We start from the raw sequence: 27,187 nt of genomic DNA on the forward strand, positions 1-27,187 counted from the left end.
CGCTCCTCTTCCCCTCTTCGACCGGCTACTTCATCCTTCGTTCACCGCCCGGAAAAATAAATTGTGCAGCTTCAGGAGGGAAAGATGCATCCTTTGGACAACGTAAACCTCCGGCGTGCCCGTCAAATGTACTTTTGGTGTGTGTTGAAGGTGTACGGACTGAAGCCTTGGTTGGCACGGGTGCATCGCTTTCCGGTATTAATACTCACTTGCGTTCTCCATTGCGAAAAGAGAAGACACCATATAATGGCCCTTCCATTCGTTGTGCTAATGCAGTTCTTGTTCAGCCCTCCGGTGTTTGCACTGCGCGTGTTTTCACTGATGGCATTCTTCACCACATTCACTTCGTCGTGCTATCTTCGTGTATCTACGCGATATTTGGATGGGACTTTCTGTACTCCGCCTCAGCTTTCATATCTTACCATCAGCGAACTATTGAAATTGCCGCGTCGGTATTCGTGCACAAGTGCGCCCTGGTGCCGACAAAGATGACGACCGGGCTGCTCGAGATTCTGGAAGGCATCAAGAGAAGAAGACATTCTTGTTGTTGGCGCCTCTCTGTTATCTTCTCCCGAGTACGGCGCAGTGCTCCTATAGTAAAGACCCTGAGATTGGTGTATCGCGACAATATGACGGACACTCTATCTTCGTACACTGTCGATGCTCATAGCCTACGTTTCGTCATGTCAACCGACAGTTTTATCCCTGCGGGCAATTCTAACACTGACTTCCGACACTAGTGTTAATGGTGATGTGTTCATTGCTCCAAGTGGTCGCTGCATTTCTGGTGGGCTGGTGCAGCGTCAGGGCGGTAGAGCGTTCGTCGCTGTTCGTAACCCTACTACTTCGCCAGTTGTGCTCTCCCAGGGCACCACTGTGACTTGTTTTACTGACACCGAACCTCTTCCGCTGGTACCCCTTCACACCGAATCACCACCTTTGTCAACCACAACTGATTACCATGCTGCTGTCGCTGCTTTAACGGAAAAGATAAATCCCGCTCTGAATGCTGCGCAGAAAGAAGACATTTTGGCCCTACTGCAAGAACACAGGGCTTTATTTTACGTTTACTCCAAGCTTCTGGGGCGCCCTTCCGTCGCAGTGCATCGCATCGAAACCGAAGGCCGGTCGATTGTACGCCGCTGCCCGTATCGCGTGTCTTCCGCGGAACGCAAAATTATTGCAGAAAACGTTGACGACATGCTTAAAAGAGACATCATTCTGCCATCGTCCAGTTCTTGGTCGTCTCCTGTTGTGTTGGTCCACAAGAAAGGCGGCTCTGTACGATTTTCAGTCGATTATCGAGCACTTAATAAGATCACACGCCAAGACGTATATCCGATGCCAAGAATCGACGATGTCATAGACTCCCTCCAGAGCGCTGAATATTTCTCACGTCTAGACCTCCGATCCGGGTACTGGCAAATACCCATGCAGGAAGCGGACAAGGACAAGACAGCCTCTGCAACACCAGAGCGACATTACGAGTTCAACGTCATGCCCTTCGGTTTATGTAATGCTCCTGCAACATTTGAACACATGATCGATAGTTTTACGCGCCCTTAAGTGGAAGGCCCGTCTGCGGTATTTAGATGACATCGTTATTTTTTCGGCATTTTGTCAGCGCCTTAAGCGTTTGGACGAAGTTTTTACATTCACTTCCAACGCTGGACTCTAAGTCAACACAAAGAAATGCCACTTTGCCCAAAAGAACATCAAAGTGTTGGGCCACCTTATCAGTAGAGATGGCGTTCGACCAGATCCCGCCAATGTTACTGCCGTGCTTCGCTTCGCTCGCCCCGAAAATCAAAAAGAAATAGGAGGTTTCTTGTGCCTGGCATCCTACTCCCGCCGCTTCATCAGCCATTTTGCTGCCATGGCTTCGCCGCGGCACAAGTTGCTGACGTCGGGCACTGCTTTCCCTTGGACAGACGACTGCGAACTTTCTTTCCAAGCCGGTTGGGCCGGTTGGTTGACAAGGACAGCGGACCCTGTCCTCTGTCACTTCGATGAGAACGCATCAACTTGTCTGCACACCGAGGGCCATGGGATAGGTGCTGTCCTTCCACAGCGGGATACCACTGCACGAGAGCGAATTGTTACTTATGCCAGTCACGCATTAACGTCTGGCGAAAAGGACTATTTGATAACAGCGCAGGAATGCCTCGCAGTAGTTTGGGCCATACAAAGGTTTCGACCATATCTATATGGACGCCACTTCACGGTCATAACCGACCACCACGCCTTATGCTGGTTGTCATTAATGAAATATTTGTCTGGACGCCTTGGTCGCTGGGTGGTCCGATTACAAGAGTACGATTTTTGACGTCTACAAATCTGGGGAAGAACGACGCTCTGTCTAGCTGCCCCCTGCCATGCCACTATTATCTTCGAGTACGTCTCTCCATTGCTCGCCACTTTATGATGAGACTAAGTCTCCACTTACGTTATTACATCTAGCGGTTACGGGCACGTTATCTTCCAATCGCGCCCCTAATCTCGCCTCGTGTCAACGTTCTGCGCCTACTGCAACAGCATTATCCAAAGCCTGTGCAGAACTACTTCTGCACCAAATGCCACATTACGTCGACAAATGCGACTATTTAAGCTCGACAACGATGTGCTGCACCGCTACATTTACAACTCCGACGGACACCGCTGGGTACTAGTTCTGCCACGTTCGCTGCGCACACAAGTCCTTGAAGCCTTTCACAACGACCCATCTGCTGGCCATTTGGGTTTGCAGAAAACATACCACCGCTTTAGGAGCCGTTTCTTTTGAACAGGCATGTCTACCTTTGTGGACAAGTACGTCGCTTCTTGCGTCCAGTGTCAACGGCGGAAACGACCGACTTCGCCTCTTGCTGGGTTTTTACAGCCAATCCCATGTTCCGAGGCACCTTTTTCCATCGTTGGGAAAGACCTAGTCGGCCCTCGGCTCATAACGCCGGCAGGTCATCGATGGATCGTGAGAGCTGTTGGCCATCTAACACGTTACGCAGAGACCGCTCCTCTACGCTCTAGCTCGGCCCCAGGCGTTGCCGACTTCTTTCTGGATGTCATTGTGCTGCGTCATGGTGCACCTCGTGTACTGTTGAGTTATCGTGGCTGGACTTTCATGTCAACAATGATCGAAGGAGTACTCATAGCTTGTGGCAGAGTTCATAGGTCGACATCGGCATACCACCCTCAAACAAATGGCTTAACAGAGTGATTTCATCGCACACTAACAGATATGATATCAATGTATATCGGGCCAAACCACGACAATTTGGACAAATTTCTACCTTTTGTGACATTTGCTCATAACACCGCTATCCAACAAACTGCGGGGTACTCACCTTTCTACCTAGTTTACGGCCGTTCGCCGACATTCACCATTGACGCCAGCTTCTTCAATGCCCCAGCTAATACCTCGGCCAGTATACCCGAAGAGTTTGTCACGAGAATTGACGAATTGACAACGTGCTCGCTTCAACGCAGAAGTCTTGTCAGCTAGATCGCAAGCAACGTTACGACATCTCTCGTCGAGACGTCTTCTTTCATCCTGGCGAGGAAGTGCTCCCATGGACGCCAATTTGTTCCTACGGTTTGGACGCGAATTGTTTCACCTGGTTCACCCTGTTTGTGTGAGAAGTTTGAATCCCGCTTCCTTGAACCCTACATTGTTAATGAACAAACATCCCCAGTTAACTATTGCGTTACTCCCGTCGATGTGTCTTCGGACCATCGTTATCGTGGTTCGGATATCGTTCAAATTTCGCACCAAAAACTATTCAGTCGGCGTTTCCCTCCTGGCTAAGTCACGGCCTGGCTGGTCGCTTGCTCGCGCGGGGAAATTCGAGTGAGCATTAATTATACGCTTCATATTCTCATCTGTACATACTCATATCACCGTTTAGGGTCCTGGTGGTGGGGCTCTCGCTCGGGGGAATGAAGAGTATGACTGCCTAAACCGTGTCTCACAATATATATATATATATATATATATATATATATATATATATATATATATACAAATTCAGTGACGACAGCTTCTTTTTCTTGTTCTGATAACTATTTTTGTATCTCCAGGAGCGCTGACGCCGTACCATGACTCCGAATGTAACGCGTGCGCTACGTTTGGCAAGTGCGTGTCGCAAGATTTTGTTGCAAATGATTGTAAATAACACGTTTACGATCGCATGCCAACACCCTAGCCTCCAGCAAACCCTCAGTATGCTAAATAATCCGCTCCGTCCTTGCCACTTGAATTCGCGGCGCGTATGAGCTATGACGCTCAAAGGCTGGCGGAGGCCACGTACGGACCAGCCTTAGTGTCCTGTAGCAAGTGCGTCTCAGAGACATAGTGGCCGTACGAAATAATTGTTGAACGAACAAGCAATCGAACGACTAAACGAACGAGCAAACGACTAAATTAACGACGACTAAAGCAGCCAGTGAACGAGCCGGTGACCTATGATGTTGTCGTTCGGCGGCGGATGCACCCCGTAATTCGGTTTCGGGAGAGCACGCACGCTTTTCATTGGTGCCTTTGTATCGCAAATCCACCGGGCGACCGCAACGACAAACACAAACAAAAGAGGCAAACAAAGCTATTTTGCTCTAAGGAAGGCTAGTAATAAGTAACCACAAAAGGTAGAGTTGCTTTCCTAAGGTGAGTTTTCACGACCGAGCCTCAAATGTTGTCAAAATGATTGTGATGAATCTTAAAAGTTTCGTAATCACGTTTTCACACGCAGCCTCGCGTGCTCCCGAACTCACGCCTGTTGCCTTCAAAACGATTAAGCTTCTTGCCTTTGCTGTAACTATTTTGGCGTCTGAAGGCGAAGCAGGTCATTGTGATTGAAAATGCCGTGAAACTACGTCCAACTTGCCGCAAAACTTAGTTCAAAGTGTTTTCAAACCAAAACAACACGGAAGAGCAACGGCGCCAACATACGCTCATCGCCAGTCAGTAGGCGCTCCTCAAGCGAAAATGGTGATGGAGCGCGACTGTAAACAAACGAAGCCGGCACAAGGGCCCACGTGATGTCATTAGGCCAATAGCGACGCGGCGTCGGTCTCGTCCACGGCGCGCCAGGAGGAGGCGGTATTCTTCAAAGCGTGTCACTATTTTACTAAGTTTGAGGGGTATTAAGAGGCAGTAGGGTGCGTCGATACAAGTACCGCTGTTCAGGGTGGAGACACCCCATAACCCAATCCTCACCGCCTTTACAAAGCGACGCCGCCGTATTGGTTCTCTCTGGCGTCGTCGTGTTCTGGTGCTGCCACTTGGCGGACGCCTTTCACCAGTGTGTTTGCGGCCACTTTTTTTATATCTTCTTTTTTTGTGTGTATGTGCGCATCTAAGTGTGCGTGTGCGCATGCGTGTGTGTAGTTTGAATGCTTGCGTGTTACAACGCGTAGTATTACACTTCTCTGCTTCGTCTTCCTCCCTACATAGGCAATGTTGCCACATTATAGAGTGTAGAGGACAGCATCGGTAATTTCAGAGTGCGCTCGTTATTTTCTGTGCTATCAGTAGAAGCATTGTCCCAGTTCTGCTGCATTCGAAAGCTGAAGTGTGACCTTAACACTTCCTATTTTCAGTTTGCGATGACTGCCAAATTGATTACCACGGTGACTGTCCCATACATGGAGCGCTAACGCATGTCAAGGATACTTATGTAAGTAAACAGATGTCTCACTTTTTCATTCTTGTGCGGCGATAAGAGGCATAAGAAGTTCTGTGCCACCACCGTTTCGCTTATTCATTATGCACCGCGTTGCTTTACGTCGGCAGTGGCTTTATTAAAAGCATCTTTTCTTTTAGACATTAGGCTGTCCGTTGTTGCCACAGCCACACGCTCTCTAGAATGTGCAGCTGATTGGCTGAGAACAGGTGACTGCAGGACGCTAGGAGTTTGCAGAACGTATTACCTGCAGAAGTATCACAAGGATTTTTTTGTTTGTTTGTTTCTGAAAGTGAGTCTGTGTTTCGGCACACCATTGCAAAAACAGGAGTGCCACTGTTTCTGTGAACAAATGCTTAACACCATTATCTTTAGGTTTCAGAAAAATGCTCTAAACCGCTTCCACATATCAGAGGTTCTAATTTACGCATTATACATACATACATACATACATACATACATACATACATACATACATACATACATACATACATACATACTACATACATACATACATACATACATACATACATACATACATACATACATACTGTTACGATGGGGTGCGTTTATTTAACAGATGAATTGATGAAAAGAGGCCGCGCCGACACCGAACTGCTACCAAGACTAGTGCACTACGTTCTCCTCTCCTTCCGTCCTTGCCGTAGCTTTAGCGTAACACTCCTCCCGTCTCAGACAAAGCCCGCTGGGTGAGTAACTGTTACGTCCACTCGGAGTCACGTGGATGACCGCGTTTCAGGTGAGTGACGTGAACAAGCTGTGTCTTAGACCGGTAGCCACTGGACACGAGACGAGCAATCGAGTAGGTTACATCACTTAGGCGATCGGTGATGACGAAAGGCCCGGTGTAACGAGCCAGAAACTTCTGGCACAGGCCGCGCTTGCGAAGTGGTGTCCAAAGCCATACAATGTCCCCTTTGTCGTATGACACATTCTTATGTCGTGAATCGTAGAGGATCTTGGAGTGGTCTTGGGATGCCAACGTACAGAGCTGGGCTATGCGGAATGCTTCCTCAGCGCGGCAGAGAGTCGGGGCCATAGAAGAGTCCGTATGAAGAGTAAAATGTAGAATGGTGTCAAGGAAGCTGCGGGGTTATCTCACATAAAGAAGATAGAAAGGGCTGTAGCCTGTAGTTTCATGCTTTGTGGCGTTGTAGGCGTATATCATAAAAGGCAAGATATCATCCCAATTTTTGTGCCTGGAATCCACGTACATCGAAAGCATGTTGGTCAAAGTTCTGTTAGTGCGCTCGACGAGACCATTTGTCTGTGGGTGATACGGGGTCGCGTGGCGAAACTGGCAAGCACAGAGACGCAACAGCTCTTCGACTACGTCGGCCACGAACTGGCGACCGCGATCGCTCACAATAACACGAGGGGGTCCATGACGGAGTACAATGGAGGACAGGAGGAAGCTTGAAACATCAATAGCCGTGGCCGTTGGCATCGCTGCGGTTTCAGCATAACGCGTCAGATGGTCGACGCAGACTATAATCCAACGTTTCTCGTTTGTTGAGCGCGGGAATGGGCCGAGAAGATCCACTCCAACCATTTCGAAAGGAGAAGATGGTGGCGCTACAGGGTGAAGGAGTCAGAACGGAGCAGTATTAGGACGCTTGAATTGCTGGCACTTGTTATAGCTGGCCACATACTTTTCTATATCCCGTCGCATACTGCTCCAGTAGAATCGGCCCTGAATGCGGTGGTATGTTCTGGTGAAACCCAGGTGCCCAGCGGTCGAGTCTTCGTGCATAGCAAAGAGCACGTGGGTCCTCACTTTTTTAGGGACCACTAATAGGAGGCGGGCACCATCAGCCGCATAATCCTTCTTGTAGAGCAGGCCATTTTGGATGACAAAGCCATTGTTACCCGTTGGCTGAGCAGCTGAGGCGAAGAGGGCATCCAGGCTGCGGTCGTCACGCTGCTCTTGTCGGAAGGTGGCCAGGTCGGGAAAAAAAATATCGTCGATGGCGGCTAGAAACTCATCGAAATTGTCGGCGTCACTTTCACTTGTTTGTAGAGGGAGCCTCTAAAGACAATCGGCGTCCGCATGATGTCGGCCACTCTTGTAACGGACTGCAAAGTCAAATTCCTGTAAACGTAGCGCCCATCGAGCATGGCGGCCAGATGGGTCGCGGATACCAACTAACCAACATAGTGAATGGTGGTCAGTAACGATCGTGAAGCGGCGCGCGTAGAGATATGGCCGGAACTGCTGGACAGAAAAGACGACGGCGAGCGCTCTTGCTCTGTGACGGTGTAATTTTGGTCGGCCTTAATTGCTCAACGAACAGATGGCGTAGGCAATGGCATGCTCGGCGTCACCAAAGCGCTGCACGAGGACGGCGCCGAGGCCGATTCAGCTCGCGTCGGTGTGCAATTCTGTTGTGGCAGAGGGGTCAAAATGAAGAAGTATGGGTCCGGAAGAGAGCAGGAACTTCAGGTGACGAAACGAGGAATCGCAATCTGCTGTCCAGATGAAAGGGTTATCCTTGCGCAGCCATGAAGTCAGGGGGTAGGCGGTATCGGCAAAGTTAGGCACAAAACGTCGAAAGTACGAGCAATGACCCCAGAAGCTCCTCAGCTCGTGCGGTGACTGCGGTTGTTTAAAGCCGCTAACTGCAGCGACCTTCTGTGGGTCTGGTCGCACCCCGTTCTTGTCCACTAGATATCCAAGTACTAGCGCCTCTCGTTGGCCAAAGTGATATTTCTTTGAATTGAGTGTAAGGGCAGCTTGTTCAGGGCACGTCAAAACAATGTCCAGTCGATCGTTGTGCTCTGCAAAAGTGCGGCCAAAAATGACGACGTCATCAAGATAACACAAACAAATCTCCCATTTCAGGCCGCGCAGTACCGTGTCCATAAATCTTTCAAATGTTGCAGGCGCGTTGCACAAACTAAACGGCATGACATTGAATTCAAACAAGCCGTCTGGGATCACAAAAGCGGTTTTCTCTTTGTCAGCTGAATGCATTGGTATGTGCCAGTAGACTGATCGGAGGTCCACAGATGAAAAGTAGGACGCGGAATGAAGCCAATCGACAACGTCATCGATGCGGGGAAGTGGATATACATCCTTCTTCGTCACAGAATCGAGACGCCGGTAGTCGACACAAAACCTCCAGCACCCATCTTTCTTTTTCACAAGGATGACCGGCGCAGCCCATGGGCTAGAGGATTCTTGGATGATGAAACTTGGCTAGCATGTGGTCGACGTGTTCAGCGATGATTTTGCGCTGTGACGCGGACACGCGGTAAGACTTCTGCCTTATGGGATGCGCGGAAGCCGTGTCGATCCTGTGGCGAGCCCGCGTAGCGGTAACGCGTACTTTGCTAGCGTTCTGCTCGAAATTAAATAATGACGCAGGCTTGCTAAGTACGCTGACCAGTGCTTGACGCTACTCTGAAGACAGTGACTTGTTTACCATTTTTAGAAAAGGCAACGAGTCTTCAGGGACAACGGGGCCAGCCCCGTGCTCTCGGGATTCGTGGGACGTGTCATCAGTTAAAGCGCCTATGCGGAGGCTGGTATCCACTTCAAAAGACGCAAGTCGCCTACCCCTGGGTAGCACAACTGACTGGCAGTCTAAATTTGACACCCACAATGTAGTTGTTCCGCAGGCCACAGAGAGGACGCATCGAGGTACGAGCACACTTTTCTTCACAACCGTCGTAGGCACAGGCTCAACAATTGCATCAAATGTATCGGCGTCGACACCGCAAGCAGCAACTCGAACTCTGGATAAGGAACGTGCCGGTAAGACAGCATCTTCAATTACGGCGAGAGTGCATGAACAGGGAGCAGGTAGGTCGGAAAGAGGAGAGAGGAAAAGCTCGCCAGTACCGCAGTCAACAATGGCACCGCACTGTTGTAGGAAATCGAGGCCAAGAATTACGTTGTCAGTGGATTGAGCAAGCGCTGCAAATTCAGCTTGATACACGTTATCAGAGAAATAAACGTTCGCGGTGCACACTACAATAGGTCCGAGCAACTGTCCACTCACAGCACGAAATGCATAAGCGTTATCCCAGAGAAACATCACTTTACGGCCTAGTTGGGCTTTGAAATCCAGGCTGATAACGTATACACTCGCTCCTGTGTCCACTAAGGCCAACGTAGCAACATTGTCCACTAAAACACGAATCTTGTTATGACGCATGGTGACGGGCGGAGGCATAGGAGCGTGTAGCTGATGATTACTGGCGACCTCACCTCCATTGGTCGCGCCGCCTAGTTTCCCGGCGGCGGTGACCTCAGACGTCGTCGCGGAGATGGAGACCTGCGTTGGCATGAAGGCGGTGGCGTCAAGAACCGCACAGAAGCTGGTGAGTCGCTACGTTAATTCGCCTGGTGGTTTGTCCTGCCTTCGGAGTCAGAAGGCCAGCGTGTCCCGTCACCGTGGCGATTGCTGCGCCGATAAAAAGTGCACGGTGGCTCATGTGATGGTGGTGACGTGCGACGGCGATGAGGACAAAATCTGGCGACGTGTCTCCGAATACCGCATTGGAAGCAGATGGGACGCTCACGGGATGCACTGAAATTGTCATTCGCTGGATAATTGGCACGGCCAACCCACTCTTGAGAACCTGCAGGTGCTCTGGGTGAGTAATCAACGTGGAACTGATACTCGGTTGCGCGTTCATAGTAGGATTTGACGCTCATGAACGAGGAGCGAAGTTGTAGGCATCTGCGGAGGCGGCGGTGATGGACGTCTCACCGAAGTCGCAGTGAGCAAAGGGCTCTCGAACCCGCGGAGTCGAGAGGGAAGCCGCCTCACGTCGGTCAAGCTCCTCGCGCACCACTTGCCGAATAACTGACGCAAGGTCGGATGAAGCTGGGGCCACGTCAACACTGGCGACGTTAGTTACGTCCGCCAGGCGGCCGAACTTCGGTGTGATACGCCGAGCTCTCAAGGCTTCAAACGTGCGGCAGTGCCGAATGACGTCACTGACGGAGTCGATGCTGTCTTTTCCGATGAAGAACTGGTACACGTCCTCGGCGATCCCTTTTAGAAGATGACGAACTTTGTCCTCTTCTGTCATCTGAGGGTCCAGGGCCTTGCACAATTTCAGCACTTCCTCGATGTACGTCGTGCATGTTTCGCCGGGAACTTGGACTCGCTGCATTAGGGTTTGTTCTGCCGGCTTCTCTTTAGCTGCCGGATCACCGAAGCACTTCTTGATTTCATCTGCGAACCGTTCCCACGTCGTAATGCTTTCTTCGTGGTTTTCAAACCACACTGACGCGGTTCCCTCGAGGAAGACGGCAACGTTGTTAAGCTGGGCGGTGGCATTCCAGCCATTGAACCGACTTGCGCGTTGGTAAAAGCTGAGCCATCCGTCCACGTCTTCCCCGGCTTTTCCGGCGAAGGTTCGTGGTTCGATGTAGGGTTGCCATTGGGAGCTGGAAGAAGGCGGCGGGTTGTCGCAGTCGGAAGCCATCTCTGGCGGCAGACCGGCAATTCGGCGACTTCGGCGAAGCTCCACGGATTGCGCTTCTGCGGGCGGTTCGTCGTCGTTGCTCGGGGACGCCGTTGTTTTACCCAGCACCGTCCACCAAAACTGTTACGATGGGGTGTGTTTATTGAACAGATGAATTGATGAAAAGGGGCCGCGCCGACACCGAGCCGCTACCAAGACAAGTGGTCTTGGTGTCGGCGCGGCCCCTACCAAGACAAGTGCACTTCGTTCTCCTCTTCTTCCGTCCTTGCCATAGCTTTAGCGTAACAATACATACATACATACATACATACATACATACATACATACATACATACATACATACATACATACATACATACATACATACATACATACATACATACATACATACATTTTTATGTCAGCAGCTCACAACTTATTACACATATCGTGCCCGCATAAGCACCAGTGGCTTGTGGGCGGGTCACGGCAGACATGAGGTGCTGCTAGCTCGCTGCTAGCAAAAGAAGTACAACGTATATTACACAGATCGCAACAGCTTGACAAGAACACTAAACATGAATATTTTACTGTGCTAGTAGCGTGAGAAAAAAAAACTAATTTGATAAAAAAATTTCTCCCTCTATTTCTTCGGGAAAAGGGTAAAAATGAAGAAAAAAATACATCAATAAAAAGGACACAATCTTTTTGTTTACAAGACAATAGTGAAAATCATAATAGGAACTGTTTATTAAAAAACATATGCACACAATACCTGTCAAATATTTTGACGATGAAGTAACCATGCTTTAATTTGTTGTTTGGCTTCTTTTTGGAAATCCTGTTGAATTATTTCTATCGGCAACTGGTTAAAATAATAACCTTGCACTCGGCTGCGCAACGTTTGAAACAGCGAATCTGGGACGATCGTAGCCCAGCATTTTCCTGAAGTGCGCGCGATCGTTTCATCGTATAACTCATGATGATGATCATTTGTTTTCGTGCGTCTCGGACTGCGCGTTGCATAACACAGCTTGCAACACCGACACCGCGTTCCAATGCCGACATCGCGTTCCAGGAGACCCGCTCCATGAATGCGTCTCTCTCTCGCTCTCATAGCGCGCAAAACGTCTTCACCTCGCAGAGCACGAGCTACGAATGCGCCAGCTGTGCACGAAGACGACGACACTCGAACGCAATCATATGGTTCCTATAAATGCATGTTCAGCAAGCGTGGCTGTATAGCCTAGTACGACGCTTGCTTTGGGACCGGGGGTACGCGGGCTCGAATCCCGCCTCCACAAGAAAGTTTATTTCATTTTCTTTCTTGCTACGCACCCCAAATTACGGATGGCTTAAACAGCTTTGCTGCTCACAAGTAACGTAATATTCCAGTCTCTTTTAACAGCGAAGCTGTTTAAGCCAGCCGTAATTTGTGGTGCGTAGCAAGGAGACTACCAAGAAAGAGAGGACAACAAACTTTCTTGCCGAGGCGGGATTTCGAACCCGCATATCCCCAGTCCCAAGGTGAGCGTCGTAACCATGGTGTTAGAAGTATATTAGGTGTACGAACGGCGCCTCTGTGAAGGGAGAACTTCGGTCCGTGTTTTGTGCAGAGGGCCCGAGATGGCGCCACAGTACTCGTGGCCGAGGCGAGGTATCATGCATGGTCGCAAATGGGGCCGCGAACACCGCTCGAAATAAATAAAAAAGTCAGCCTTCACGCTATAACGAGCGCAAAAACATAAAAATGACGAACAAATACGACATTTTGACGATACCGTCGCAGATATCTGTTGAATATGTTCAGTTACCCAGCTAGAAGGTTTGCAATAGGAGGATGCCTTCGCATTCGGACATGTGAAATTGTGCACCTCCACCAGACGTCACGTAGTAGTGGCGCTGAAGTAAACAGTCGTAAAACTGTGTATGACGAAACTGATTCTTTATTGGGCGAACCTGTGCCCACAAAAGCAAGCTACACTCGAAGCACAACGAAAGCGGCGAACACAGTCGGCGATCGTCGAAAATTTGATCAGCGGCGAAACGCATCGGCTTTTGTACATGAGTCATCAAAGGTTCCTGATTAATCCCTGGTACCCGCGTGTCTTCCAGAAAGTTCTGGACAATTCGCGTCGCTCATACAACCAGATTACATGAGCGTCGGTGACAAGAGACAATGGATAGAAGCATCGATAACGTTCGAGAAACTTCCGATACATGCAGGCGCGTCCTGTGCCTAGTGATAACGTTTAAGGTGGTGGTCCTACTCCGGCGGCACGAGCCCCCCCGTTTTCAGTACTTTTGGAGTAACCGTGGCGGCTCTTCTACTCTGGATATAAAGTTCTGGTATATACCATAAAAAGCTTAATTCTTGTAGATTCCAACTATGTATAATATAAGGACATTTATTAATGTGATTTAGAAATAAACGTTGAAGAACAAGCATGAGATACATGGTTTTTGCGAACTGTGTCTCACTTGTGACCATATTTAGAAGAAACTACCGCACTTACTGCATTGCAGCTTGCTCTGTAGCTTTAGGACATATTTTTCTAGTTCCTAGACGTAGAAAAATAATTTTGAAGTTTTACTTTTTTGATAATCTGCTTTTGAAAATTGCCAAATATTGCAATCTTCTGTTGTAAATAGCCCGGCAACTACATGCTCAAGGAAGCTAAATTTTGGATAAAGTAGAGTTCAAGGAATTTCCATTTAGGACGTAAAATTTCATTCATGTACCTTTATTAGTTTTAAACTGCAGCTTCGTAGCTTTAGCACCTTCCCGCAAAAATGGGAAAAAATAAAACCAGAGTTCTAAATATTGCTTAATTTCGGCCGCATTATTAGGAAAACTAATAAAGTTACATGAATGAAATTTTGCGTCCTAAATGCAAATTCCTTGAACTCTACTTTATCCAAAATTTAGCTTCCTTGAGCATGTAGTTGCCGGGCTATTTACAACAGAAGATTGCAATATTTGGCAATTTTCAAAAGCAGATTATCAAAAAAGTAAAACTTCAAAATTATTTTTCTACGTCTAGGAACTAGAAAAATATGTCCTAAAGCTACAGAGCAAGCTGCAATGCAGTAAGTGCGGTAGTTTCTTCTAAATATGGTCACAAGTGAGACACAGTTCGCAAAAACCATGTATCTCATGCTTGTTCTTCAACGTTTATTTCTACATCACATCAATCAATTTCTTTATATTATACATAGCTGGAATCTACAAGAATTAAGCTTTTTATGGTTTATACTACAACTTCATATCCTAAGTAGAAGAGCCGCCACGGTTGCTCCAAAAGTACTGAAAACGGGGGGCTCGTGCCGCCGGAGTGGGACCGCCACCTTAACAGCCGGTGAAAAGCGGTCACCGGTGAAAGGATAAACATGTATACGAGTCAATATTAACATATGACAGTGACGTCGCGTTGATATATGACAGAAGTTAGTTCTGTTTGTTGAAGTTGTAGCGCCCACCGACGCTGCAACGCGGGGCGCTTTAGTCGGCGCTCCCAACCGGTGCCTTGGCACCGACTGTCAAGAAAACAAGGCAGCGCGTGCTCGAAGCGCAAGCTCGGCACGCGCAGTGTTGTTCCAGGAGCTTGAGACGCTGGTCGTCGCAGCCTCCGCTCGGCTCGCCGCCTTCTTAGTAGGAACGACGGCACGGCTCGTTCGCCGCCGTCACGTTAATTCCTACAATGGTGACCCGGACGTGATCGGCCACGACGCACCGGCCACGGCGCTCACCAAGCCACGGCGCTCACCGGCAACGGCGCTCACCGGCCACGGCGCTAACCAGGCCACGGTACGAGCACGCCGGCCACGATGCCAGTACGCCGGTCACGGTACGAGGCCACGCGGAGCGGTGACCCGCCAGCTACTCTCACTCCTCGGACAATGGCCCTGCGCCTAGTGCTGACGGGCCTGACCCTGGCCCCGATGGTTCGGACGACATTTACGAGGACTAGTTCCGGCTCGGGGGACGCCGGTAGCCCTACGGCCCACGGCCCCTCACGGTGCGGACCGTCAGCGGGCTCTGCTCGAGGGAACGTTCCACCGGGCGCCCGTGCAGCAGCTAAGCCTCACTAGTCCTACCAACGATCCGGCGCCGTGTTCGATATTGGCAAGCTGCAGCGCCGTAAGTCACCGCAGCCGTGACCTCGTCGTTGAGTGTCCGCCTCGGCTGCGGGAAGTTACGGGTTCGAAACCAGGCGGCCACCGGTTACCCACCGGAATACAAATCGAGCACAAGCGACCCCCGGCCAGACGCCCGGCTTTTTTTCAGGGGTGCTCGATTGGGAGAAGCTCCGCTAACCCCGCCGTCCCCCTCGGGGGATTACTTTCGAACAACCCTGCAGCCTGCAAAGGTGGTTACAACCCGGCCTGCGCGGTTCCAGCTCGAGTGATGCATCGATGCGCTGCCCACAGCGCGCTCATTCCCGCACACTGGTAACCCCCAACGAGGGGCCCACAGCTCTCGCGCCTGTACAAGGACTACGCGAGAATCACCTGGACCGTCAACGGTCATCTCCTGAAGAACCTCATCGACCGCTCCACCCTAAGCACCGTGAAGAACGACGTCTCTGTTAAGGTCTCCAAGATCGCCATCAACCAGCTAGAGAGGCTTCCCTCCGACAATGACAAGTTCGTCTTTGAATGCACGGCCCTATCGACGCGTAGGTCACCAAGGCAACCATCGCCCTTGGTTCCATCTTCGAGGACACCTGCACGAGCAACGCCCAGTGCGATCCTCGCGGGGCCTCGTGCAGCGAGTGCCGCTAGCTCTACAAGCCATCTGAGCCCGTGAGGCTCAAGTCCAAGCACCTGACCTGCCGGGCTGCCACCAGCCTCGCGGCTAGCCCTGCGACTACTCCGAGCAGTGCGTCTTCGCCCAGCTAAACGGCGTCTGCACGGACCGTCTGATCTGCCACTGCGCTCTCGAGTTTGTCCGCCCGCTGGACGGCAAGACCTGCGAAAAGCTACAAACCACGGCCGGAAACATATCGGACAGCTCTGCAAGGCCATCAGCGAATGACACACTGCTGGAACCGCTTGCCTGAAGGACGTCTGCGCGTGCACCAGCAACTAAGGCGCTCCTAAGATGCAGGCTGGTGTACAAGGATCCAACTTAGCTTCTCTCACGTCCGTCATCGACGTTCCGTCTGGGCGGGGGGCCCTGTAGCGCCCACTGACGCTACAACGCGGGGCGCTTTAGTCGGCGCTCCCAACCGGTGCCTTGGCACCGACTATCAAGAAAACAATAAAGAAGGCAGCGCGTGCTCGAAGCGCAAGCTGGGCACGCGCAGTGTTGTTCCAGGAGCTTGAGACGCTGGTCGTCGCAGCCTCCGCTCGGCTCGCCGCCTTCTTAGTAGGAACGACGGCACGGCTCGTTCGCCGCCGTCACGTTAAAGTAATGCTTACGACGTAATAGTTCAGCGGAAATCCGCTAGGTGGACATAAGTAATTATAGGGAAACTGAGTCTCAGTTTCCCCTTTAAGTAATGCTTACCTAGTTAGACAAATATAAACCCACAACATTATCATTGTTACAAGCGTAGCTCTCGCACGGAGAGAAAAATTTCCAGTCTGACACGGCTACATTTGGTGGCAGGAGGGTGCGAACGGTCCGCAGGCGCCTTTTTTCCTGTCTTTGTCAAATGAGCAGGGCAGTCGGGAAACTTCGTGGGCACGGCGTCTTTTACCAGAGCCGCCTTTCGCGGTGCACTCACAAGAACGAGTCCTTTGTAAACTGCTTCCCACATCTTCGTCACGTACCTCGGCTCGAAGTGCTTCTCGCACACGTAGTCAGTCGACTGCAGCACGCGGCCCTTGCGCGGAATCGCATGGCACCATATCTCCAGGTGGTCCGTTTCTCGGGGGGCAGCAAAAAGCGACACTTTTTCAGTGCAGGTCTCCTAGCCAGATTTGCACCGTGGCAAAAAAAAAAAACACTTCTTGCCCATTTCACGGCTTGCTCACACGAAAAGCACAGCTTCTCATCGCACACAAAGAACGAAAACAAGGGCGCAACGTCGCGACAACTGCTTCGACTAGACGGCGACCGCTCGTCCACAAATGCGCAATAGGGGCCGGCTCGCCCGGCTGTCGGCCCCGCAACCGCTCCTGCCATCTCGCGGTGTGATGGAGCGGAGGTACCGAAGTTCGACGCAGCGAGTGCACGGTGGCGGCGCTCCCTCGTTCCACCTGTACCACCGAGGTCGTATAACCTCTAGGCTTTACAGCCTTTTTTTTTCTTTCTTTATTGCCTTTACTCAATTCACGCAGAAATGTGGTGTACAATCGTACCAGCCCATCAAGGGCTGAAAAGGGAAACAATCAAAACTAGGGAATGTACAGGGTCGTCCACTCTTAGTACGAACACGGCGCTGCGTTGCCGCGCTCCGCGGAGCGCCAGCGCACTCAGCGCTTCCGCGCATCGAAGCTAAGCGGCGCAGGCCCATAGGGAATTAAAGGCGGGGCTTCGTGTCGTCTGCTAAACCACGGCGTGCTCCAGCGCTTTAGCAGACCACACGCGACACGAAGCCCCACCTGCAAGCCCTTGTGCGCATGCGCCGCTTAGCTTCGATGCGCGGCCGCGCCGTGTGCGCTAGCGCTCCGCGGAGCGCGGCCACGCTGCGCCGTGTTCGTAACAAGAGTGGACGACCCTGCACATCAGGTCTTGTAACCTAGGAAGCCAGTCTGCTTCGGGTTCTTGAAGTTTCTGAACAATTCTGCTTACAGATTCGCGAAAGTAACTCCTTATTGGCCTCGCGTCGTGACTCTAAATTACCATTGGACGCTTCACTCCCCTTGGTACAGAATTCGAGGATCGAGTATGCCCGCGACGCCATCGCCCACGCTGACCAAGCGCGCCAGCTTGCCCGTACACTCTTAGTCCGGTCCTGGATAATAGCCTAACTAGAAACGGCACCCTTCGACGTACTGCTTAATATAACGGCTATGGGCAGCCCGACAAAGGGAGATATACGTGACACTCTTCAAGCGGCCTCCAAACCTATATGCCTATATGCGCTCGTTGTTACGCGGCCGCTGTCCGTATACGGCCCCTCACACCGATGTTCGTGCGCGATACGTGACGGAATGCGCCGAAGCGGCCGGAGCGCCGTAAACAAACTCACCTCGCACGCGCGAAGGAAAAGAAAAAATATATACAAGAGAGAAGTTTCGGATTGACATGGAGCCGCCGAGCCGCGCGGACGCGCCATGGCGAAGCTCCCGTTCTGCGGACTTTTCGTGCAAACTGGTTGCAAAGTTTGGAACTGTGTTGGCGGCGCCCTTCGCGTGCGCAGCAGGGCGATATGTTTTCACCAGTGGACACGAAAGGTCTGTTGCGAGGCCATTGCAATGCCCCGCAATGTGAGTGCGACGGATTTTGCCGTTCCGCGAACAACGTACCTGCTGCACCATTCCAGGCCGCTTGGTGCTCATACTGTGGGCACAGCCCAGTACAACATGCTCGAATTGGTGAGTGGCACTTCTGTTTTTTTCTATTTGTGTGTCGTGAGGTTGACTGACGCACGTATAGGGGCAGTGCTACACAGTATGGCTGATGCAAAAAAAAAAAAGAGGGCAGGTAAATGTAGCGCACTGTACACGACACAGGGCAAAGGGAATCCGTGTTTAGCAACTATATTAAATGCCATGTACGTAAATTTTACAGCGCTACTCATTCGAAGCGCGCACAGGTGCGCCGTGAAGAAATGTTTTGCAGGGTAAGGCCCAAACCGCATGAGAGCGATTTAATTCGTGCGCGACGATCGACAGCTTCGAACGACGAAATGGGCCGTCGCGCGAACAGATCGCTTGGTTCTGGAAATATAGAATTCGTCGCTCGTCGCCCGAAAGTGCTATGAGCGATTAGTCAATAGCGCGAAGCCGAAACAGGATGTACAGGACATCAGTCGAGCATGCTACGAATTGTCGCACGGAACGAGCAAACGACTTTTATTGCGATAGCAATTATATGGACACTCAAAATCAGATTTCTGCCGTCGCCGTCGCCGTCGCCGTTAGGTTCCGTATGACGTCAATGGAGATGAAATCGTTGCCGCGCGCCGCCGAACGCTGTATGTGCGAGTGAAAGGGTGCGAGGGGCGCGCGCTTTCACGGGGAGTGAACGCGCGGCGGAGAACAAACGCGCGTTCTGCGCCGTGCTCCCTTAAGGGCTGCAGAAGTAGGCGTCTCTTTCCTCCTTTACAATCACCATATATGTGGAGCAAACGCGCCTTCTTCCGATGCGCGAGGCCGTGGGGGAGGGGGGGAGGGGGAGGGAAGGGAGGCGACGTTTAGCTGCGGCACCAAGTGCCTATTTATATCAGAGGCTCCGGCAACAGTCACCAACGCCGCACGCATTTTGAGCGAACGCGGGCAAAACGCCGACGGCATCGACAACAGTTCTGCGCGTTGCCAGTGCTGCTGCATGTCCAAGTTTACACAGCTGATAAAGCTAATATCATTACTCCGTATAGCTCTCTACAAATTTTTTGATACGTGCAAGGATAAGAACCAAGTGCAAGACTTTTAGAAATATTTATGCTGCTATTTACAGTAAAACACTAATTAATGAAGCACGCGTTACGCCAGTTTCGGCGCGTATTTGTTGCCCTCATACGGGTTGCACCGGGGACACGTCGCTAAAAAGTCGTCGCTCGCATGCGGTACGTACTGTAGACGACGAGCGAACGCGACAGCCATCTCCATCGCGTCGTTTGTCGCAGTCGTCCGCAAGATCGCGTGCATGCGGTTTATACTGAAATAATATAGGGCGTAATTTACACTAATTAGGCCCCAACCACGAGACACATAATTATTTGACTATATTTGACACGAAGAAACCTAGAGCCAGTTAAATTGTGTGTCAACGTTGTGGGTAGTCTTTCCTTTGCATTAGGTTTTTCCCGGAATGCATTACCAATTGACAGCCTATCATATGATGCGTACTTTGTTGACATCACATTTGTCTTTGGTTTACTCGTTTGTTTTACGACCTAATTATGAAATGCCGGCGTGTTACATTTTCAACATTTGACATAACCTATATATTTTGTAGGGACAACCCAGGACGTGTATTTCTCAGCACCCAGTCAACTGCCAGAAGTGACTCATACACAGGCCACCAGTAAGTGGACATCTGTTGCAATTTCACATTATGCAATCCGCTGCTGGCTTGTACTGAGTTATTATTTTTTTAATGAGGTGGTGATGTCGTACTAACGTGCATTTTGACCAAAAAGGTGCGATCTGGGGCCGTAATCTGAAACGTTCCACTTCGGCGATATTTCTTTTTCGCTTTCAGGCGCTCGATGATTGGCTGTTTTAGCAAAATTGGATGAGCTGATTGGCTGGTTGAGCCCAACGTCATTCAATTTTGCTCAACCATCCAATCAGCGCGCACGTGAAAGCGAAAAAGAAATATCGCAGAAGTGGAACACTTCAGAATACGGCCCCGTCTCTCATAGAGGTATATATGGTTGCCATTCTCTGCAAGGGACATGTACTCGTGTTCGTGAAGCGTTTATATTAGGCAGTATTGTCGCCCAATGAGTCACGTATCAACGCTGTAACTCGTCAGTGCCGGCAAGTAGTTGTGAGAAACACACAATATATTATGACGCTGTAAACTTATTTCATTAATTTGAAGGAAAGTTTTGCAGCGGGAAAGAAAGGCTGCTATTCCAGGTAAACAAGTCTTTTTGTCACAAGTTATTTAACCAAACTGTAGATGTGTGACATTCGTGACGTATGAATGGATATAATGAATGAATTTTGCGACTTAATTATGAAATGCCGGCGTGTATACATTTTCAGCATTTCACATAACCCTGTATGTTTTGTAGGGTCAACCCAGGACATGGGTTTCTCAGCACCCAGTCAGAAGTAACTCAACCACAGGCCACCAGTAAGTGGACATCAGTTGCAATTTCACATTATGCTGTCGGCTGCTGGCTTGTACTGAGTTTTTTATGAGGTGGTGATGTCGTACTAACGTGTATTTTGACCACAAAGGTGCGATCATGTTTCACAGAGGTATATATGGTTGCCATTAACTGCGAGGGACGTGTGCTCGTGTTCGTGAAGAACTTGTATTAGGCAGTATTTGTCGCCCAATGAGTCACGTATCAACACTGTTAACTCGCCACTTTCGGTAAGTAGTTGCGAGAAACACGATATATTATGACGCTGTAAAGTTATGTCATTAATATGAGGAACGTTTTGCAGCAGGAAAAAGGGTTGCTATTCCAGGTAAACATGTCTTTTGCTCACAAGTTATTTAACCAAACTGTGGGTGTGTCAAATTCGTGACATATGAATAATTTTAATTCTGCCTTTAGTAACGCTTCTAGAAGAGACTAGAAATGGCATGTGACTACCTCTCCAATAAGCAGATCATACATATACAGTCATAAGTGGTAGTTCCATGCAGTGTCGCACTCTATATAACCTTTCTGTCAGCAGCATTCAAACTGGTGACTGTGTTTTCAGAAGAAGTGCACATGGCACTGTATATGTGTGAACTTGGTTTTCTTTGTATGTGTTGGCTAACTGACACGAACAGTGCAAAAATCAGTTGTACCATGAGGCTGAGGACGACTTCTGCTGCTAGAAATGCCGCACTTGATATTTTCTAGTACTGCATGACATTTAAAGCAAAGCTAGCACATCAAATGATCAAGAAAACTAATAGCTGTTAAAGCTGTTTTCCTCAAAGAAAGCTTGTCCTTTATGGACTGTGGTAATCTGCGAGCTCTCCACTGATGTTTCAGTAGTATTATCCCTTAGTGTGTGAGAGGTCAGCGGCAGTTAATCATAGTGTTTAAATGGTGTTTTAATTATGTGCATTTGTTCCAACAAAGTTGTCTAGATTACTTTATTGTGCAGTGTACAGCTTACGAAAGTGTCAGCAACTACTGAGTTGTTAACATGCATATGCATTCATCTCTATGCAGGTGGCACTCAGCTGTACCACTGCACTGCTGCTGAAATTGCCAGCACCAGCGGCTTTGTAACAGCTGTTTCACAGCATCTCGGTACGTGCTAATGTACAGTTATGTTATGATGGGCTAATATTATGGACCACTGCTATTCTGTATTGTGACAGATCCACATGATGAATGATGTAATGGGTACAGTGGAAACCTTTGAATGTTCCTCTACTATGGTGCATAAAAAGGCTCTCCTTTTCGTCACTGGAGCAGGAGAGAAGAGCATGCAGGCACTCCTGAATGTACATATATTCCAAACATGAGAGAGACATTATATATATATATATATATATATATATACAAATAAAGTAAAGGCAGGGACATTACATCTTGCATTTTGAATTGATTTGTGCAGCGCAATAATACAACACAGACCACAGAGAAGCACACATGTTAACAGATTGATACATCAGGTGTGCTCCTTTACACAAGAAGGGAGGAGAAACGGGAGAAAGTCAGAAAAAAAAGTGGAGACGAACAGAAAGCAATCGTGCCAAAAAGCATGAAAAGAATCGAGCAGCCAGGATCACCAGCAGGACATCTAAAAAGCGCAGTGATAAAATTACATACAGGGCAACCTTAAGTATTGTTTGTTTCAATCAACCCAGATCACTGCAGCCATTACTGCAATCAAGTTGTTTCCTTATGTCATATAAGGAAGTGATGTGGGCCCAAAAATGTTTAGAGCTAAAGGATCATCTTCTATGCTAGCCTCTTCGCCCGCTTTTTTGTCATATTGTTATCAGCTGCTTATGTAAGGGACAAAAAGTAAGAGTATGAGCTGTTTTCTGGTTCCCCATTTCATGCAGCATGTCTTTCTGACTATACATGTGCATGCAGGTAATCCGTAGATGAAAAATATTTAGTAGAATCTCGTTACAAGAGACACTTGGTTGTAAGAGACATTTGAAAATGGTTTGGTTGGTTTTGCAATGTTTGCCACGTTAACAGCATTGCATGCAAGAGACACCTTTGTTATTGAAGGTGACTTTTCAAGTATTCTTCACTATTTCGAAGCGACGCAACCCAGACACATTCACTTCGTGCACCTCGTGTGCTCCGAAGGACTTAAAGATCATGCAATCCTCACACAAGTCAATTGCACATGTCGCCTTAAACATAAATTAGAAAAGGAGGACAACAAGGACAGTGCAGCGCAGAAAGTGTCGGCAGTTAAAGCTGACGAGCATCAAAGAGTACCTTAAAGATATTGCGAGCAAGAAGGAGGCTTGCAAAGTGGAGTGTGTAAACTCCAGAAGTTGGGAAGGAAGCTAATACAATCTGGCAGCCACCAAAAAAAAGTGCTGTGAACATCTTCTTTAAAGGGCCCCTAAACCACCCAGAGGTCGAAATTTAGTTGCGGTGTTGCAGTTGTACACGATATGGCAACGAACACGTAGCCACGAGAATTTTTCACACCGGTGATGTAATAGCAGAGTTTGATGATCTGAAAATAGTCCCCGCTCATTTCACTCTATCATCTGGTACGTGCCGTCTGCACGGTATTGTCTTTTCCACGCCGAGTACACCTCCAAATGTAATGTGACAGGCCATCGCCAATGCGCTCTGTTGCTACCGTGCCGGCCTGTCGTCCTGCTAGGGGTGCTGCTAATGACCTCGCCAATATAGTGGAATCGTATGGTGACTGGCTGTGTTGAAGAGCCTCATCGGGAGACCCTTCTGTCGGTGTTTCTGTTCTTTGTCCCCACTGGCTGCGCACAATGGCACGGCGAGCAATGCGACGAGGAAGAGGGAGCGCGTGTTTTGCTTGCAGACCTTGCCGGCAGTCGTACCCTGTCGTTCGACTAATCCACAGCACCAGAAACCGGTGACATCATCAGAGGCAGCCTGGTGACGTCAGGACGAACTGGGGGGGGGGGGGGGGGGGGTGCAGGAAAAGTCCGGAGAGACGCACGGGGTGGTTTTCTCCATTTTGTGGCGCTCCTGCGGTGCATAGCACTGCCCCCGCGTTTGACATTGTTGATCGTGACGGCGTTCTGATTTCGATGCGTGTGTTTACTTGAAATGTTTAAGACTTAAATATCGAGAGGGTGGTTTAGGGGCTGTTTAAGCCACCCTGGGCAATTATTCCTTCAGATATATCTAAACATACTTTAATGATGATGCATAATAAAGGGATCTAGTTGAGCTCCTCATTGTTTTTAAAATTTTTTGTTTCAAGATACATGTTTCCCGGGCCCTTTGAGTATCTCTTCTGATGAGGCTTTACTGTAATGAACACACACCATTGTGTAACTCCTGCTGCAAGTATTATTCATTAAGCCTGGTCACTGATGTGCAAAGGTTGTGATTAGGTTTTGATGTCCGTAGTTTTGAGAGCTATGTTTATTAATTCAGGCTGTTCTTATTGGTCCGTCGATGCAGGCGACAATGCCTACGAAATTATTGGCCCTGATGACGAGAGCCCTCAAGGGGCAAACGACATCTCTGTTGAAGAAGTGAGCCCGATACCACCTTAAGTTACCATGACAGATGACACGGCAGCAATAGATACAGAGACTGCCGTGTCTACTGCAGCTGCAACAGTGTACGAGGCAAGCAGCAGCACGTCAGCATCAGCAGTAGTGTCAGAAGGAACCGAACCAGGCCTGGTAGGGCAACATGTGTGCTACCACTGTGACTTTTTTGTAGTGCATACACCTCATCTGCTCAACATACGGAAGCTTTTCACCACGACTGCGAGCCAGTGTTCTTGTGCAGCGAAAGCAAGACTATGTTTGGTGTTATAACACAGTATAAGCATCACTTTAAAATATTCAAACCTATTACAGTTGCCTCCCCGGCCAGCCCACATAGCGACAACAATGTGGAACGTATGGTGGGACACACCTCTCCCCCATTAGAAGATAGTAGAGAGACTGTCAGTGTGGTTGCTAGATTAACTGGTCATTGTAGCCGACTAGAAGGACAACACAGGTGTCATAAGGTTGTTGTTGATGTTGTTGGTGAAGAGGTAAAAAAGATGTTTGATGCAGCTGAAGCATTGATATTGAGCAAATGAAAAGTGACCGCCTGAGAAAGCTACACTATCGAAATTTGGGTATCTATATGCCGCCAACTCTGGTAAAGCTCACAGGGAATGTAAAGACTTATGTTGTAAAGTTAGCAAACCTCCTTCAAAATGTGTTAAGGCACCCAAACATTGTTGACTATGTCAGTAAGCCCTGCAGAATGCAGACTGACTCTGTACTTAGTGACTTCTGGGATAGAACAAGGGTTCATTCGCATCCTATTTTTAACATACACAAGAAAATGTTGTTCTTTTCAACCTGTATTATGATGACATAGAACTTGCTAACCCGATGGGTACCAAAAGAGGCAAATTGGGCAAGCTCAGTGTATTTTATCTAACGATATTAAACGTGCTACCTTCTCAGCGTTATAAACTGTCTAGCATATTTTTGATGCGGGTCGGTCACACAGCTGACCTGAAGTAGCATAATGTCCAGTGAAATTTTTTTGAAGATTTCATTCAAGTGTTAAGAGCCAACGAAGGAATCATCTTTGATACAGACAGAGGCCGTGAAAGGTTTTTTGGTGCTGTGATGACCGTTACAGGACATTCTTTAGCTGCCCACTCCTTATCAGGTTTAAAGAATCTTTTGGCCCGACTGCATTTCAATCCTGTTGAACTTGCCTTGAACCGTCATATAGTTATGCGCAACATGTTCGACATGGAGTGTGTAACCTGAGATCGGAGAGTAAAATCAAGTTGCAAATGCTGCAACTGAAACAAATAGCATCAGTTTCAAATAGGAAGTAGCTTTCCAAAGAATTTGGGATCAACGGAGAATCAGGGCTGACCTCATTTCCTTTTTTTTTGTTGACAAAAGATATTTTGTATTACCCGATGCATATCCTGCGACCACTCCATGTGACCACTTTCCATGTTATTCTGCATGATACAGCTCAACCTCCAAAAACGAGACCACAACTTGTCTATAAAAAGCTTTCACAAAAAATTATTCATAACACTATTAACACAGCAGTATTTTATTGCGATAGCAATTATATGGACACTCAAAAGCAGATTTCTGCCGTCGGCGTCGCCGTCGCCGTCGGCGTCGCCGTCGCCGTCGCCGTCGCCGTCGCCGTGAGGTTCCGTATGACGTCAATGGAGATGAAATCGTGGCCGCGCGCCGCCGAACGCTGTATGTGCGAGTGAAAGGGCGCGAGGGACGCGCTCTTTCACGGGGAGTGAACGCACGGCGGAGAACAAACGCGCGTTTCTGCGCCGTGCTTCCTTAAGGGCTGCAGAAGTAGGCGTCTCTTTCCTCCTTTACAATCACCATATATGTAGAGCAAACGCGCCTTCTTCCGATGCGCGAGAGGCCGTGGGGGAGGGGGGGAAGGGGGAGGGAAGGGAGGCGACGTTTAGCTGCGGCACCAAGTGCCTATTTATATCAGAGGCTCCGGCAACAGTCACCAACGCCGCACGCATTTTGAGCGAACGCGGGCAAAATGCCGACGGCGTCGACAACAGTTCGGCGCGTTGCCGGTGCTGCTGCATGTCCAAGTTTATACAGCTGATAAAGCTAATATCATTACTCCGTATATCTCTCTACAAATTTGCTATCGCAATTGATGCTTCACCTTTCAGGTGAAACTGCGACAACTTTTTTGTGGGGTTTGAGGTTTCCGGACGTTCAATAATGCAAAAAGTGAAAAAGAACAAGTTTCGTACTTACTTCTCTTTAACAAGTGCGAGGGAGACACCACTTTTGTAGTCATACATCTTCATCACACTATCAAGTTTCTAAACGCCTTTTATAATTAGTATTACCAGTTACTTATATCTGAGTGCATTGTATGCATGTAGCAGGTGTAAAAGCAGGTCAGTTTGATCAGATGCCTTATCTGGAAGAGAGCCCTATGATAAAGAAATTTGAATTAAAATAGGTACGTTAGACACAAAATCTAAGCACTTTATTGCGTGTGGTTTAGCATTGCTCAATACTTTTCTGGATGGCAGTTTCAACTGGCACAGCACTGTGCTTTGCCACAGTCGCATGTTGTATTCAAGTGGTGTTACATGTGTGTGTG

The 27,187-nt window shown here is 49.0% G+C and overlaps 1 protein-coding gene across 3 annotated transcripts; it reads left to right on the plus strand.

Annotated features, from left to right (window-relative positions):
- The first annotated feature begins 18,241 nt into the window (after positions 1-18,241).
- LOC119445403 (uncharacterized) lies at positions 18,242-25,249 on the plus strand. 3 transcript variants are annotated; one of them, XR_007465876.1, is made up of 5 exons: positions 18,242-18,605; positions 20,191-20,259; positions 20,978-21,039; positions 22,088-22,168; positions 24,509-25,249. XR_007465876.1 is itself a non-coding variant. In XM_049663259.1 (4 exons), exons 1-4 carry the CDS (start codon positions 18,440-18,442, stop codon positions 24,601-24,603), a joined length of 411 nt encoding a protein of 136 aa, XP_049519216.1. In that variant the 5' UTR covers positions 18,242-18,439; the 3' UTR covers positions 24,604-25,249. The 3 variants fall into 3 exon arrangements, 2 of the variants coding, with proteins under 2 accessions (XP_049519216.1, XP_049519217.1); XM_049663259.1 differs by lacking the exon at positions 20,978-21,039; XM_049663260.1 differs by lacking the exon at positions 20,978-21,039 and having other exon boundaries at positions 24,581-25,249.
- The last annotated feature ends 1,938 nt before the right edge of the window (positions 25,250-27,187 follow it).

The sequence above is a fragment of the Dermacentor silvarum genome, chromosome 3 (assembly GCF_013339745.2).
Source record: "Dermacentor silvarum isolate Dsil-2018 chromosome 3, BIME_Dsil_1.4, whole genome shotgun sequence".
NCBI classification, from domain to species: domain Eukaryota; kingdom Metazoa; phylum Arthropoda; class Arachnida; order Ixodida; family Ixodidae; genus Dermacentor; species Dermacentor silvarum.

Bases quoted from the DNA above. Each gene is read 5' to 3' on its own strand.
- LOC119445403 (XM_049663259.1), top strand. From the start codon at position 18,440: ATGTTTTCACCAGTGGACACGAAAGGTCTGTTGCGAGGCCATTGCAAT. The intron at 20,260-22,087 runs GTAAGTGGACAT...ATCTCTATGCAG, and splicing joins GACTCATACACAGGCCACCA to GTGGCACTCAGCTGTACCAC. The intron at 22,169-24,508 runs GTACGTGCTAAT...CCGTCGATGCAG, and splicing joins AGCTGTTTCACAGCATCTCG to GCGACAATGCCTACGAAATT.